The 16,764-nt window shown below is 44.6% G+C and overlaps 1 protein-coding gene across 6 annotated transcripts in view; it reads left to right on the top strand.

The window, feature by feature from the left end:
* The window catches only part of LOC137436726 (nesprin-1), a 344,176-nt gene that overhangs the window by 107,516 nt on the left and 219,896 nt on the right, over positions 1-16,764 (top strand). For all 6 annotated transcript variants that reach the window (XM_068130758.2, XM_078786725.1, XM_078786724.1 and 3 more), the window contains one exon: positions 15,111-15,224. In XM_068130758.2, the coding sequence (XP_067986859.2) occupies positions 15,111-15,224 (114 nt within the window). The remainder of the gene's footprint in view (positions 1-15,110; positions 15,225-16,764) is intronic.

Here is a 16,764-nt window from a genome sequence, read left to right on the forward strand (position 1 = left end):
CAGAGTCCTTGCAGTGTTCATATGTTTTATTCCTCTCCCACCTCCCCCCAAGTCCTCCCGATGTCCCTGCTCTCAAATGTTGTGTTTGTGTCCTTCCCCCTCTTCCCCCTCTCTTTTGTGTCCTTCCCCCTCTCTCCCCATCTTGTCTGCCGCTCCCCTTGTTTTTTGTGTTTTGTGTGTCGGTTTGTCTTTTTGTGTGATAAATGTTAGCTCTTTCACGAGCCTCGATCTTGTATACAAAAAAAAAAAAAAAAAATGGGGGAAGGGAGAATTTTAAAATTATTATTAATATTACTAGCTTTTGGGGTTTTGGGGGTTTTTCGGGGAGGGGTGGTAGATAGCGATGAAGGTGGACCCTCCCACAGACATCACCATGACTACACATATACTACATGACCAAAAGTATGTGGACACCTGAACATCACACATCTCATTCCAAAATCATGGGCCTTAATGTGGAGTTGTTCCCCCCTTTGCTGCTATAACTGTCTCCACTCTTCTGAGAAGGCTTTTCACTCGATGTTGGAACATTGCTGCGGGGATTTGCTTCCATTCAGCTACAAGAGCATTAGTGAGATCAGGCACTGATGTTGGGTGATTAGGCCTGGCTCGCAGTCGGCGTTCCAATTCATCCCAAAGGTGTTTGGGGTTGAGGTCAGGGCTATGTGCAGGCCAGTCAAGTTCTTCCACACCGATCTCGACAAACGATTTCTGTATGGACCTCGCTTTGTGCACGGGGGCATTGTCATGCTGAAATAGGAAAGGACCTTCCCCAAACTGGTGCCACAAAGCTGGAAGCACACAATCGTCTAGAATGTCATTTTATGCTGTCGCGTTAAGATTTCCCTTCACTGGAACTAAGGGGCCTAGCCCAAACCATGAAAAACAGCCCCAGACCATTATTCCTCCTCCACCAAACTTAACAGTTGGCACTCTGCATTTGGGCAGGTAGCGTTCCCCTGGCATCTGCCAAACCCAGATTCGTCTGTCCGACCGCCAGATGGTGTGATTCATCACTCCAGAGAACGCGTTTCCACTGCTCCAGAGTCCAATGGCGGCGAGCTTTACACCACTCCAGCCGACGCTTGGCATTGTGCATGGTGATCTTAGGCTTGTGTGTGGATGCTCGGCCATGGAAACCCATTTAATGAAGCTCCCAACAAACAGCTCTTGTGCTGATGTTGTTTCCAGAGGCAGTTTGGAACTTGGTAGTGAGTGTTGCAACCGAGGACAGACGATTTTTATGCGCTATGCTTCAGCACTCGGTGGTCCAATTCTGTGAGCTTGTGTGGCCTACCACTTCACGTCTGAGCTGTTGTTGCTCCTAGACGTTTCCACTTCACAATAACAGCACTTACAGTTGACTGAGTCAGCTCTAGCAGGGCAGAAATTTGATGAACTGACTTGTTGGAAAGGTGGCATCCTATGACGGTGCCACGTTGAAAGTCACTGAGCTCTTCAGTATGGCCCATTCTACTGCCAATGTTTGTCTGTGGGAGATTGCATGGCTGTGTCCTTGATTATATATACCTGTCAGCAATGGATGTGGCTGAAATAGCTGAATCTACTAATTAGAAGGGGTGTCCGCATTCTTTTGGTCATGTAGTGTATATACTATAACCCATTCACATGCAAGCTTCCTACAATTCCTGCCAATACCCCTGTACCCTTCCATCTCAAATACTTGTGGGTACCTCCTAGGCCTGGGCGATAATGGAAAAACCTATATCACGATAATGGACCTCATTATCACGATTATCGCGATAATATCATGATGATATAAAAAAGAAGAAAAAGACATAAAACGTCATAGCCTCCGCCATGGTTTTAGTAATTTTGCTGTACAGTGTTAAAGGCCATCATTCAGCCATCTTTGGTCAAATTACAAAACAAAATCTGCATATATGTATACTCATGTATTTATTGTCTTCGTGCCAAATTTCAAGAAAATCAGACCATGCATGTCCGAGAAATTGTTGGAGACACGTTTTAGTAACAAAATGGCTGCCAGACGGCCATCTTGGATCTGATCTCTAAACAAATGATGTGCATATGTAAGCCATCATTCATTATATCTATGTGCCAAGTTTGAACAACATCGGCAAATGCATGTCCGAGAAATGGTTGATGACCTGTTCAACGTCGGGTTTTTTTAGAACTAAAATGGCCGCCAGTCGCCCACCTTTGATCACACCGCGAAACAAAATGATGTGCATATGTTTACCATCATGTATTGTCTTTCGGCCAAGTATGAACAAAATCGGTCTGTACATCTCCGAGATATGGTTGCAGACACACGGACACACGAGACCAAATCCATAAGCCCCGTTTCGGACTAAATCCAATGGGGGCCAATAATGTAATTTGTGCCTTGAGAACCATGTAGTATACAATAACAATCCACATAAAAACAAATTGAATAGCCTTAGTTACCTGTGTTCATACTCTTTATGTCATAATTATGCTGCAATTTGTTTAAAGTCAAACCTCATTTTGCCTGGACGAAATTGCTTTGCTCCTTTGCCGAGTGACTGGACGAGCAGTTTGCAAAGCGGTTGATGCAGAATGTCTGGCTTTGCAAGCGATAGCAAGCTGCTTGCTAACGGAACACACCAATAAGTGGCTTGCTAACGGAACACACCAATAAGCTGCTTGCTAACGGGACACACCAATAAGCGGCTTACTAGCGGAACACACCAATAAGCTGCTTGCTAAGGAACACACCAATAAGCGGATTACTAACGGAACACACCAATAAGCCGCTTGCTAACGGAACACACCAATAAGCGGCTTGCTAACGGAACACACCAATGAGCTGCTTGCTAACGGAACACACCAATAAGCGGCTTACTAGCAGAACACACCAATAAGCTGCTTGCTAACGGAACACACCAATAAGCTGCTTGCTAACGGAACACACCAATAAGCTGCTTGCTAACGAAACACACCAATAAGCGGCTTACTAACTGAAAACACCAATAAGCCGCTTACTAACGGAACACACCAATAAGCTGCTTGCTAATGGATCACACAACGAAGGGGCTTACTAACAGAACACACCAATAAGTGGCTTACTAATGGAACACACCAATAAGCTGCTTGCTAATGGAACACACCGATAAGTGGCTTACTAACAGAACACACCAATAAGTGGCTTGCTAACGGAACACACCAATAAGCGGCTTACTAGCAGAACATACCAATAAGCTGCTTGCTAATGGAACACACCAATAAGCGGCTTAACGAAACACACCAATAAGCTGCTTGCTAACGGAACACACCGAGCAAGCGGCTCGCTAACGGAACACACCAAGCAAGCTGCTTGCTAAGTGAACACACCATTTGTGAAGAAAGTCATATATGACTATCTTCAGTCTTCAGGCATTTAAAATTACACCTTTGATGTTGAACCTTACGGGCTGACAGGATAACTCACCTCTAATCTGTCTAGCCTGGTTTTGAATCCAGACCCAGGTATAAACTGGCAGTTTGGTGTTTCACAGGCAGGGTGATTCATAAATGTGTGTGCCATCCCTCCGATGGATGTTAAACTGGGGGTCCCGTCTGCCAGCATGCGTTGGTGGATGTTAAAGATGGTGTCCTTCGCAAAGAGTAGGCGAGTATGCCGGCACAATGGCCAGGCGAAATAACTCGGCGAATGTCAGGCCTCGCCATGCGGTTCTTGAATGACTTGGGCCAAGCTTCCCCCGGCCGACCCCACAAGGTGGGATAATATTAATGGTGGCCGTTAAAGAAGAGCAACAACTTTGATGTTGAACTTCGCGAATAATAATTGCCAAGCAATCCCATGTCGTGACAAAAATGTAATAAACAAATAAATGAATGAAACAACATCGCCATATTTGCCTCTTGTTTGGTCCATCGCGAACGCTGAGGAGAATAACGAGATTACCTGCTTATCCTTGTCTTCAAAGCCAAAACTCCACACACCGAGTACGCTCACCTTGTCGATCTTTAACAAGATGTCACCTTTAGTGCTCAACTTCGTGCACAGACAAAGCGAACTCAAACGGACTTTACTTTTAGGCCAGGGGCGGGCAACCTTTTCAGAGTGAGGGCCAGATGAGACTTTTGGAAGGAGATCGCGGGCCGGAGTGAAAAACGAAATCTCAGAATTACTATATTTTGTTTACATGAATAGATTGTACAAAAATTGCATTGAACACTCTACAAATCAATGAGACTGCTGGTGCTGTTTGCCATGAAGAAGTATTTCCATGTCTGGCTCGATGGTTGAGGTAGACAACAGAAGAATGTCATTGAGGTGGCGGTCCGAGAGTTGGGAGCGAAGGTGAGACTTCGTGTACTTCATTTTCGAGAAGAGCTGTTCACAGCAGTAGGTGCTGCCGAACATGGCCACAATGCGTTGGACATGGGCAATGTATTTTTGAAAATTGTTAGAAGGGAGAACGGTGTCGCGGAAGAAGGACAATGGAGAAGAGGTGCGGAACTTCGCCTTCATTTCATCGTTGCACTGCAGCTCCACCAACTCCATCTGTAAGGAGGCAGGGGCGTCTTCCACGGGGAAGTCAAAGGGAGCAGTGAAAAGCTTGAAGTCCGCAGCCAGCACCCTGACTCCTGCAAAACGGGAAGCAAATTCCTCACGTAGAGAGTTGACGACACTAACGCAAGTGCCCAGGTCCACATCGTCAGGGGCACATGCAGCAAGGCGAGGAAAATGCACAAACTGACCAGAAGCCAATTGAGCCTCCCACAAGCGCAGTTTAACCTCGAAGGCAGTGATGTGCGCGTACATGTCTGTCACGAGAATGTCTTTGCCTTGCAGCTTTATGTTGAGGGTGTTCAGGTGCGCCGTGATGTCCGTGAGCAGGGCCAGGCGAGCTAGCCACCGCGGATCAGAGAATTGATCAGCGTGGGGAAGGTTCTTCTGACGTAGAAAGGTGGCAATCTCCTGCTGTAGGTCGCACACCCGAGACAGCATGGCCCCACGACTCAGCCAGCGTACCTCACAGAAGTAGAGCAGGTCGTTGTAGTGCACGTTCACCTCGTCCATCAGTGCCTGGAACTGACGATGGTTAAGGCTGCGGGAGAGGATGGAGTTGACGACCTTCACCACGACAGACATGACACCAACGAGGTTGGCAGACTTAGCGCACAGGGACTCTTGGTGGATGATGCAGTGCATCTTGTTAATGGGCTGAGTGTATCCGGCGGCTGCACAGTGACGCACTAGCAGCGAAGCGGCGCCCTTCTTCTCACCAACCATCGCCGGGGCACCGTCGGTCGTCACACACACAAGACGGGAGAGGTCCAGGGAGTGCTGATCAACACACAGAAGCACGGCGTCGCAGATGTCTTTCCCAGTGGTGGTGTCGCGCAGCGGGACAAGCTGGAGGAATTCCTCACACACTTGAAAGTCAGCGGTGACGCCACGGATGAAAACGGACAGCTGGGCCGTGTCCTTTGTGTCGGTGCTCTCATCCAGAGCGAGGGAAAAGGCGACGAAATTTGAGCTGCGTGTTTTGAGTGAGTCGTGCACGTTTTCCGACATATCCTCGATGCGGCGACGAACGGTGCGGGATGAAAGGCTCACGTTCTCAAAGGCGGAACGCTGCTCTGGACAGACGGAGTCCACTACAGCGAGGAGGCATTCCTTGATGAAGTCCCCATCCGCGAATGGCTTCATTCGGCGAGCAAGGATGCGGGAGACTTCATAACTGGCGCGCGTCACCTTTTCGGCCTCAGTATTCTGCTTGCGGAAGAGTGAAGTTTGTTTCTCCAAGTTGCCTGATAGTCTAACCATGGCGTCCTTCCTTTCGGTGGCAGACACCGACGCGAAGTTTGACGAGCGGTGCTCTGTCTCCCAGTGGCGGCGCACGTTGTACTCTTTTAGGACAGCCAAAGTCTTCAAGCATATGAGGCACTGGGCCTGTCCAAAGCGCTCGATGAAGAAGTACTTCTCCCACTCAGGGTTGAAGATCCGACGCTCGAGGTCCACTTTCCTCTTCTTAACACGCTGGGTCGCAGACATGATGAGCTGAAAAGGAAGAAAATTAGGTATATCAGCAATGAATAAATGATGTAACAGCAAGCAATCTGGGGCACAAAAAATCTCGGAAGACGAATTGTACAGATGAATGTATTTATTTTGCGCGCACGTGGACAACGCTGAATATGACACAGTTTCACCGTAAAACTGAAATACAGGAAATGAATCAGTCTGCATACTTTTTTTTTTAAAGAGTTCGTTTTCCTTTTAAACAAAAGTTCGTCAATTTCGTTTTCCTTTTAAACAAAAGTTCGTCAATTTCTTTTTTCTTTTACAAACAGAAAGTTCGTTATATATATTTTTTCTTTACAAATAGAAAGTTCGTTATATTTTTATTTTTACAAATAAAAAGGGAGAATAAAATTATTTAAACGCAGCAAATGAAAGATAATAACATGTTCTAACAAACAAAACAAAGCAAATTGAAAGAAAGTGAAAATTGAAATAGGTTTAGAGAACTCTGCGTCGCTTACCTCTTTGTTGCAAGTTATTTGTCCCAGACACCAACGTTTGTCGCAAGCTGACTGAATCGGAAGGACGTCCGTATCACATGCCGGCTGATTTGAAAAGACCGCCTATCAGCAAGCAGGCGGTGTCTAGGCAAGACAGTTCCCCGTGCGCATGTCTTCCGGAAGAGGACGGTGCTGAAGACAAAATGTCCCTTTCTTGAATTCAGACCGGCTAAATATAAACTCTTACATTTACAAATGATATGAGTTTTACTGGGAGGTCCGCGGGCCGGATTGCAATAATAAAGCCTAGCAGGGTGGCGGGCCGGACGCTAAGCCTTCGCGGGCCGGATGTGGCCCGCGGGCCGGGGGTTGCCCGCCCCTGTTTTAGGCTATGGCCCCTGGTCTTATTACTGTATATTCTGCTGATAAACTCTTCTGCACTTCTTTTTGTCTATACCCTTAATTATCCTAAACATAATCAAATACCCTAGTAATCACCACCTTTCTAATGTATAAAGTCCTGTCTCCTTCAATCGCTCCTTGTAGCTGAGTCTAGCTAACCTTGGAATCGATCTAGTAACCCTGCACTGAACCCACTCTAGGGCAGCTATGTCCTTCCTCAGACATGGTGACCAAAACTGAACACAATATTCTATATGAGGCCTCAATTAATTGCTATTACAGTGTAAACACTTTGATATATGATTTATCCCCCTGACGAATACACTCTAAAACCCCGCTATCTTTACCTATATAACTACTTGGCACTGTCCTGTCTGCTTACTCCCCGTCTCCTCCACCCTCCATATCCTTCTCCTGTGTGACATACTCCAAGATTGCCCCTTTCATTATGTAATCCCTATTTTCATTATTCTTACATTTCCCCAGCATCTTACATTTATTTATGTTAAATTGCTTCTGTAAATCTCTGAAGTATCCATAGACTTTTCTGAATATTTGGGGGGCAAACCTCTGATTTTTTTTATTTATGCCGTGAACAAACTAGAGTACATCACGGGTGATGAAGGCTGTGGTCAAACTTCAACGAAATTGTGCGTGTAGTTTTGGAGAAGAGATCAAATACCTATTTTTGGGTGGGGCGTGGGGGGCAAAACCCCCCTTAGACCAACTCAGACCCTGATTTTTCTAATGCCATGACCAAACTTTGGTACATCACGAGTGGTGAAGGTTATGGTCAAGTTTCATCAACATTGTGTGTGTAGTTTCAGAGAAGAAGTCCGAGTGTTTACATACAGCCTGACTGCATGACTGACTCACTGCCTGACCGACGGACACTGTGTGCAATGCTAATACCTCCCCTGAACAATTTTTGTTCCAGGTGAGCTAATAATGGTCCCAGCACTTATCCCTGAGGTACCCCACTACCTACATTCTCCCACTCACAGCTACTCTTTGCACTCACTATACTTTTCCATCCATTCCACAGCTCTCACTTTAGCTAACAACCTCCTGTGTGGTACCTTGTCAAATGTTTTCTGAAGGTCCAGCTACAATACATCTACTGCACTTCCCTCATCCACCCAATCCGAGTCTTTCCTAGAACTAGAAATAAACATGACTACATTTTAGTGAATAGTACTGACAACCTTTAATTGGTTTAAACTTATTTGAATGCTTCTCTATCCCATCCATAATTAATATCTCAAACATCTTCCCCACAACTGAAGTTACAATGACAGGTCTCAGTTGCGGATCCAGGAATTTCAAGACAGGGGGGTGCATGAAACTATAGTGCTGGGGGGGGGGGGAGGGATAAAGGAGGGTCTGGGGGTCAACCCCCAGGAAATTTTAAAAAATTGATCGTCAGAAACGACATTTCGTGCGTTCTTGGAAGTTTCTGCAGTTCCGTGTGTTCTTCCCTGGTCCAGTAGTTCAGCAGATTCGCACCGCCTGCACCCTCATCCTGGATCGAAGGTGGGGGGTGCACACACCCTGCACCCCCCCCCCTGGATCCGCCCCTGCGGTCTCTAGTTCACCATTTCTTCTTTGGAACCTTTCTTTAATAACGGTGTTAGTTACATTTGCTGCTCTGCAATCAATCCTCTGGTACCTGTCCTGACTCCAATGAGCTGTTTTTTAACGTTTCACATCACGCTTATCTCCTTTGCCACTTCCCTCAAAACTGTTGGAAGCATAGTATCTGGCCCTGGAGCTTTATCTTGTCTTAGTTTTATTTGCTGCTTCTTTACTTCCTCCATTCCTACCTGAATCTCCTCGAAAAGCCCTTCCTCATGTCCATGATTGATATTCTCAGCTATTGGAAATCCCCTGACTGTTATTGTGTAAACGTGAAGCAAAGTAACTCAGTAATAAGGCTGCCATCTCACCTTCATCACTAAGCAACCTGTGCTATTCCTCAATGGGCCCACACTTATCTGAACCTGTTATTTTCCTCTCTCTCTCTCTCTCTCTCTCTCTCTGTCTCTCTCTCTGTCTCTCTCTCTCTCTCTCTCTCTCTCTCGCTCTCGCTCTCTCCTCGCTCTCGCTCTCTCTCGCTCTCTCTCGCTCTCTCTCGCTCTCTCGCTCTCTCTCGCTCTCTCTCTCTCTCGCTCTCTCTCTCTCTCTCTCTCTCTCTCTCTCTCCATGCTCTCTCTCTCCATGCTCTCTCTCTCTCTCTCTCTCTCCATGCTCTCTCTCTCTCTCTCTCCATGCTCTCTCTCTCTCTCTCTCTCTCTCTCTCTCTCTCTCTCCATGCTCTCTCTCTCTCTCTCTCTCTCTCTCTCTCCATGCTCTCTCTCTCTCTCTCCATGCTCTCTCTCTCTCTCCATGCTCTCTCTCTCTCTCTCTCCATGCTCTCTCTCTCTCCATGCTCTCTCTCTCTCCATGCTCTCTCTCTCTCCATGCTCTCTCTCTCTCCATGCTCTCCGTCGATGCCACCAAAGCAGCTTTCTGAACAAGGGTTATACTGGGTCGTTTGTTATTGCCTTTCGAGCAGTAGTTATGGTAGGACTTTGTAATTTGTTCATGGTTCCAGCGATAGCTCGCCTACTCTTTGCGAAGGACACCATGGGTTCTTTAACGTTCACCAGTTAATGTCGGCAGATGGGACATCCAGTTTAACATCCATCCAAGGGACGGCGCACACATTGATGAATTACCCTACTTGTGAGACACTGGGATGACAGTTTATAGTTGTCGGGATTCAAACCCAGACTATACAGCTGAGAGGAGGGTGTGTGTATCTCTAGGCCATCTTGCCAGCCACCAACCTGTTCTTTACCCACCATGTATTTAAAGGATTCCTTGTTATTCTGTTTAGGAAGTTGGGTCACCTCATCAAGATCAGTTTATTTAGACATTAGTAAACCATCAATAAGATTGATGTTTAAAGCTGTCGCAAAAATTAACCCGAGTGTGCACCATGGCACATTTCCTTGTTTGAGGTCAGTTTCCTGATTTTCATATGTACAAACACACACAATTTGCTCTTTGATATGTATGTGTGTATATATATATATATGTAATATATATATATATATATATATATATATATATATATATATATATATATATACTAGCTTGGTTCGGCTCGCTGCGCTCACCTCACCACGCGTCGTTACAAAGGAACGGGCTTATTTTAGCTGGGGATAATGACTGTACCTGAGTTGCTGTGTTGTCATGATTTACACCAATCATAATACAAACAATTATTTTGCACAAATGTATTTGTAATATACGTGATATCACATTTTATAAACAATTGAAGTTGAAAAAAAAAATTCCCGAAAAAATTCCCCCCCCAAAAAAAAAAAATTGGAAAATTTTTCAAAAAACAATACCCTTGGGACATACGGATGGGAGAGATATGTGCATACCAGAAGTTCGGTACGATTTCACAAAAGTTTGAGGGAGTAGTTCAGTGACGACACAGGACAAAACAAGACAGACGCTGCACATATATATATATATATATATATATATATATATATATATATATATATATATATATATATATATATATATATATATATATATTATAGATATATATTGTTATGTCTGGGGGTAGAGCAAAATCTAGAGCCAGGTAGATCTGAATAGGTAACATGCTTCGACTGTCGCGATAGGGAATCTACCTGTAATAAGTTCTATGTTAGTCCGGTTTGTTGGGTTAAGATGTCTGCTTGTGAACATACCAGGATGTTCGAGTGTTAGATAGTGTAGGGATAAAAGATAAACCCCTGTGTGTCACACCTGGTAATCAAACCTTTGTCCCTTATGGCAATGCACTCATTTAAACACTTAGACAGGCCCTTAGTACAACATTAAATAATTCCCTTCCCTGCCAAAGACTTCGGAAGAGAACAGGCAAGAGGCCAGTTCGGGGCACCGCCGCATGGGCCGCAGCCAGCTACACCTCCGGCAGGCCCAGCCACATCGAGTAGCACGAGCTATGACCACGCTACAGGCCTGTGATTCGGTGGAGGGCACTGATTGGGTGGCGCGCCAAGGCTGACATCACCGCTGCAAGGTTATATGAGGGCGTGCCGAACGACATTTGCGGTCTTGCACATCCGGCTCTTCTTGCTGCGCAGCATGTCTCTCTTGCAGTTCGAACTCTCTTGCGCAGCACGTCCCTCCCTGGCTGTCTTGTGCTCTCTGCGCTTTTCCTCTTGGTCTTGAGAGGTCCTGGTGGTCTTGGCTCGCCATCTGCGTGGTGCTTGGAGCGGTGCTTTCGGAGCGAGGGACCTCGTGGTGTGCGATCGATTGGAGCTTGGAGCGAGGCCTGGTGGCGCGCGAGTGGGGCCGAACGGAGCCGTGTTTGGACGGCAGACAATACAAGACGACAGACGAGATAAGGCTGCACCCACACACCACATTTACAAGTACACGACGTTTCCTTTTATTAATTCATCTTCCCTTGTTCGTTTCTGAAGTGAGTTGTGGGGACGTCCCAATTTAGGACTTTTATTTAATATCGCATTTCCCTGTCCCGACCTTTGCAAATAAACCCTTGTATTTTTTCCGTTCCCTGCAAATCTTGTGCCGTTTGAGTTCGTTCACCTTCCACAGTTACGTGCTCCCACTTCTTCCTCTTCCCTTCTTCTCTTCCCACATTTGATCGTAAAATCTGTATTGATCGTCGCATCCGTTAAAGCCGTTCTGGTCTTCCGCGGTCCCTGGTATTAACCGGAGGGATTCGCACGACAATATATATATATATATATATATATATATATATATATATATATATATATATATATATATATATATTGTTACGGACCGCGGATAAGATGTTACTGGATTTGCCGAGCGGATGGCGCCGCGGCCCGAACCGTTAACAATGACTAAGACCCGATTCTGAACGTTGGCCAAATCGTGCCACAGATGTTCAATTGGGAAAAGACAAAGACGACGCGGATGTGAAGAAGAAGAAGGAGACAAAAAGGTTTGAAATACGATTATTATTTATTACTATTTACAGGATTGAAAGAAACCAAGGAAGAAGGAAGGATAACAAAATAAAGACAGAAAGAGGGACGGACCAGAAGGACACAGTGAAAACTTAGCTTACCTATGCAGTCTTACTTAACCCAGGACAGAACAAACAAAAGACAGACTCACACGAATGGGGAATGGAGGCAGGAGTGAATGGCTGGACCGGGAGGAAGTTTCAGCTCGGACCAGAGGACGGCCGGGCCGGGAGGGAGCAGCCGCCGCCCTTCCTCAACAGCAACCTGCCGTCAACGCTCAAGCTGCGGCGGTCAAAGCTGCGATGGTTCAAAGCTGCTGTGGTTCAAGCTACTGTGGTTCAAGCTCCTGTGGTTCAAGCTCCTGTGGTTCAAACTCCTGTGGTTCAAGCTCCTGTGGTTCAAACTGCTGCCGTGGGGACGTCGTGTGCTTTCTCAGGACTCCTTTTTTAAACAGTCTGGACTCTTCTGCCGTCTCTGGCGCAACTCTGGGGGACTCAGAAACTCATCTCTCTCGCGCACTTCTCTCTTGGCCTCCTTCTCATCACTCCTCGCGCACTTCTCTCAGAGGCTTCCTTCTCACTTCTTTCGCGCACTTCTCTCAGAGGCTTCCTTCTCATCACTCCTGCGCACTTCTCTCAGAGGCTTCCTTCTCACTTCTTTCGCGCACTTCTCTCAGAGGCTTCCTTCTCATCACTCCTATCAAAGGCTTCCGCGCGAGCTTTTTATAACGCCGCGGGCGATCAAGCCGCCGGCCGCTAGAACACGCCCATCGGTGAGCTCGCCTCGGCCCTGATTGGTCGGCACGGGCCCCCTGGCTCCACCCTTGATGACGATGGGCGGCACGCCCAGGATTCGGCAGCTCCTCCCCCTTCTTCTCCGAGCCTACCTCGTGGCTAATGGAGTCGCGGTGAATGCAGTTGGCAATTGAGGCTTTGTGAATGAAAATGAAAGGGGATCTATCTATTTGAATTCGGTGCAATGGAGTGTCAATTAATGGAAGACAAATCCTTAGCCTAATACACAGAATAAGGAAATAACTACCAACAAGGAGGAAATCTATGATTGGCTGGTGGATGTTTATGAAATAACTACGGAACGACCTTTGACCTTTATACACAGACTGGAGGCAGGAGGGTCCACAATGAGACAATAAAAAAAAACACAATCCTCATATCCACAACAATATATATATATATATATATATATATATATATATATATATATATATATATATATATATATATATATATATATATATATATATACATATACATATACATATATATATATTTGTATTGTTTTAGACCTCGTAACTTAATGGAGCAGTGAGGTACAAATCACATCCCATACAGCCGAAGCTGCGTGATATGTGAACAGCAATGTGTGTCTGCCACACTAGCACATTGCCACTGCCTCACTGCCGATAAACCAGATTTGTGGTTGCGGTCGGGCGGAATAACAAATCAAAACTGAGCCATTGCGAGCCGATAAATGCAACATGGCATTAAATGTCATGTGCGCATGAGTACCGCTTCGCCTCTGACCCACATGGCTTCAGCAGAGCATACTCGAGTCTATTTTAAAGACTGAGGATTTAAAGGTCACAAGTAAAGGTCAGTTAAAAATAACGACACAACCAAAACAAGGACCTTCTGACCCCGACAAACGCATAATGGCATTAAACGCCATATTTCAAAAACCGTTGAACCTATAGCTTTCATATTGCAGATATCCATTCACATGATATTATTTCAACCTGATTAGATCATGGCAGTGATTTGCTGAATTACGTTGCCATCTCTAACTTGGCTTGTGTACGTGATAAATTTTTTTTAACCGTTCAAAATTTAGCTTTCATATTACACAGATCTAATCCTCATACCACCCAAAAGGTGGGTGATCTAGACTGCTGGAGTATCAGCTTCTTGTTTTGTTTTTTTAAGGCATTCTGATGAGTACTTGTGTGTATTGATACGCCAGTCTGCATCCTAAAATGGTCGTAGAAGAGGGGATAAAACTAGCTCTGTTAAAGGGAAAACAGTTGTAATAGAACTGTGTAGAGAAATATCATGGTGTCATGTATGCCATTCATTGGTATTATATTTTAGGTGACACACATCTTGGTTGAGTGGAAGTAGATTTCACTTATTTAATTTCATAATATAATATTATTACACACACCTGTGTAGATGCAATATAATCCACGATTGATAGATGTATTTTTGATTTGCAGCTTCATTTGGATTGAAATATCTTGTAAAATTGTACTTTGCAAAATTATTTTGTCTATGTGTGAGAAATTGTTCAGGAAAACTATCCGACCAGATTTCTTATCCTTTTCATTTTGATTACCTCCGCTGCTGACGGTGGACAGAGGTTATTTTTTCACCATTGTTTGTCTGGCTGTCTGTCTCTGTTTGGTTGTCTGTGAGCAGGATTCCAACTTTTTTGTTGCCCTCTATTCCAACGCGCATGGCGGAGGTAAGTGCCTCTACTGAGTGCCTTTGTAGTTACCTGGCACAGGTGAAGCGCAAAGCGAGGTTAAGCAAATGGTTCATGTCTATCCATCTGTTTGAACCTGTATTTTAACAGTATTATACTTTGGCTCTGAATTTGTCCCGATCAAACATGCACATGGAGAGGTGAGATATTTTTTTACTCTGTCTGCCTGTCTGGCAGTTAAACAAAATTGGAAATCATTTCAAACGAGGAAACCTACTGTTTTTAAGGATGTTAGAAAGGAAACAAACAACAGGAACGAAGAACTAATGTAATGTGTTAGATAGACTTGGCGTTAAATTACGGAATTGATTTATTAATACTACTTTTAAAATCTTTATTTTATTTAAATTGAATTATATATTTTAACACTGTAGAACACAAATTGCCTTCTTTGCACATTCAATCCCTTCCAGTTTTACATTACTTGGACATGTTAAATAAGGTGGTGTATAAAGGCTAACCCCCGCTCCAGCGGGGAAAATTGCCTTAAAACGATCATTCATAAGGGTGGTGTATAATACTGCTTCAATAGCGCTTAACTTCCATAATCTTTTTTTAAACCGATCTTTAAAATCACTATTTTATTTAAATTGAAGTATGTACAGTACTTGAACACTGCGTGAGGTATCATGTTCTATGAACTCTCTAGTTAATGTATTGTTTTACCTTTTGTATCTTTCAAATGTTTTGCAGTTGGCCTGTGGATCACAGCCTGTCCTTTGTGAAGCCACACAACCTGGCTTGTGTGAAGAAGCAGAAGATGTAATCCTAACCCTGAAGTCTGTGTATCCAGGCGACGATAACGAGGTACAAATACATGCAACACTTTGGGCTTTGTATGTTGTGGTTCCTAATACTCCATTTCCACTCGGCATCAATGAATAAGGAGGAAATTGTGAGTGGACAAATGTTCAAAACTTGGTGGGTTAAGTATTGCATTTACATAAAGAGATAGCAAACAGATGCGATCTTTACTTCATCAAAGGCGAGTGAGTTGAGGTCCACAGTTTATTGAAGCATTTTTAGTATATATTTAATACGTATCTACGATAATTTCTGAATAGTTTAAATATGGGGGCTGGCAGGAGATCTCAGAGACAACATACATGCCTTTGAGTTGTCTTGTCTGAGTTTGATTCCTGACCTGACTATAAACTGTGGTGTACTGGTGCTTCATAGACCATTCCATTTTTATGCCTCCGCCCCCGAAGGTGGTCGGAGGCCTTATGTTTTCGGGTTGTCCGTCCGTCTATCCGTACGTCTGTATGGTCTAAACCTCGTTTTTCTCAGCAACCACATGTCCGATTGAGGCAAAACTTTCAGGGTAGGAGTGACACCCATGCAGAATGTTTTTTTAATGATAATTGTGACGTCATGGGTCACGTGGCATGGCAGCCATCTTGGATTAAACGCAAATAATGAAATTATTTCTCGGAAACCGCTGAATGGAAAAAATTGAAACTTGGCACATTGTCAAATACTCCCAACGGGGAACAAATACATGATAATGATGACATCATACGTAAAGTGGTAGACCAGCCAACAATGTTTTAATCTAATTCCTTAATTTAATCTAATTAAATCTAATTCCTTTTTTAAAATGATCCACCACACGGTGACGCGGGTTACCGCGTCTTCACGCTGTTGAAACCAAAGCGTTCAGAATCATTGGAATCTCCCGCGATTAAGCTAACTCCAAGGGCCTTTCACTCACTCACCGCAGGCAGGATGGTGGTCTTTCCGTCTTCTACCGACTCCTCTCTGGCCTTGCTCCGCTCTCTCTGGGCTCTGTCCCCCAAATATTCCTACAGGTCGCACAAGATCTGACTGCAACCCTCTTTTGGTTAAACTGCCAAAATCAAGACTTTCTGCTCACCTTCACTCCTTCATTCCTCTTTTCTCCCGCCTCTGGAACAAACTCCCTCACTCTCTTCAATCCCACTCCACCCTCCAGGTCTTTAAAACAGCTGTTCACCACCATCTCTTATCTTCCCCCATCCAAAACGTTGATCTTTTCTACCCCCGCTAATTTCACCCCAAATCCTACACTTTTTTGAAATACCAACTTCTGTCCTGGAAGTCCTTGGTCTCCTTGTGTTTTATACCTCTCCCACACTTCTCCCTGCTCTCAAATGTTGTGGTTGTGTGCTTCCCCTTCTCTCCCCATCTTGTCTTCCGCTCCGTCTTTTTTATATTTTGTTTGTCTGGTTGATTTGTTTGTGAAATAAATGTTAGCTCTTTCACGAGCCTCGATTCAGTATACAAACAAAACAAAACAAAACAAAAAAAAAAAAAAAAAAAAAATCCTAAAAATCTGAAATTGCATGCACATGATTGATGTTAAATT

This window comes from Myxine glutinosa, chromosome 11 (genome assembly GCF_964187855.1).
Source record: "Myxine glutinosa chromosome 11, kmMyxGlut1.1, whole genome shotgun sequence".
Taxonomy (NCBI): Eukaryota; Metazoa; Chordata; class Myxini; order Myxiniformes; family Myxinidae; genus Myxine; species Myxine glutinosa.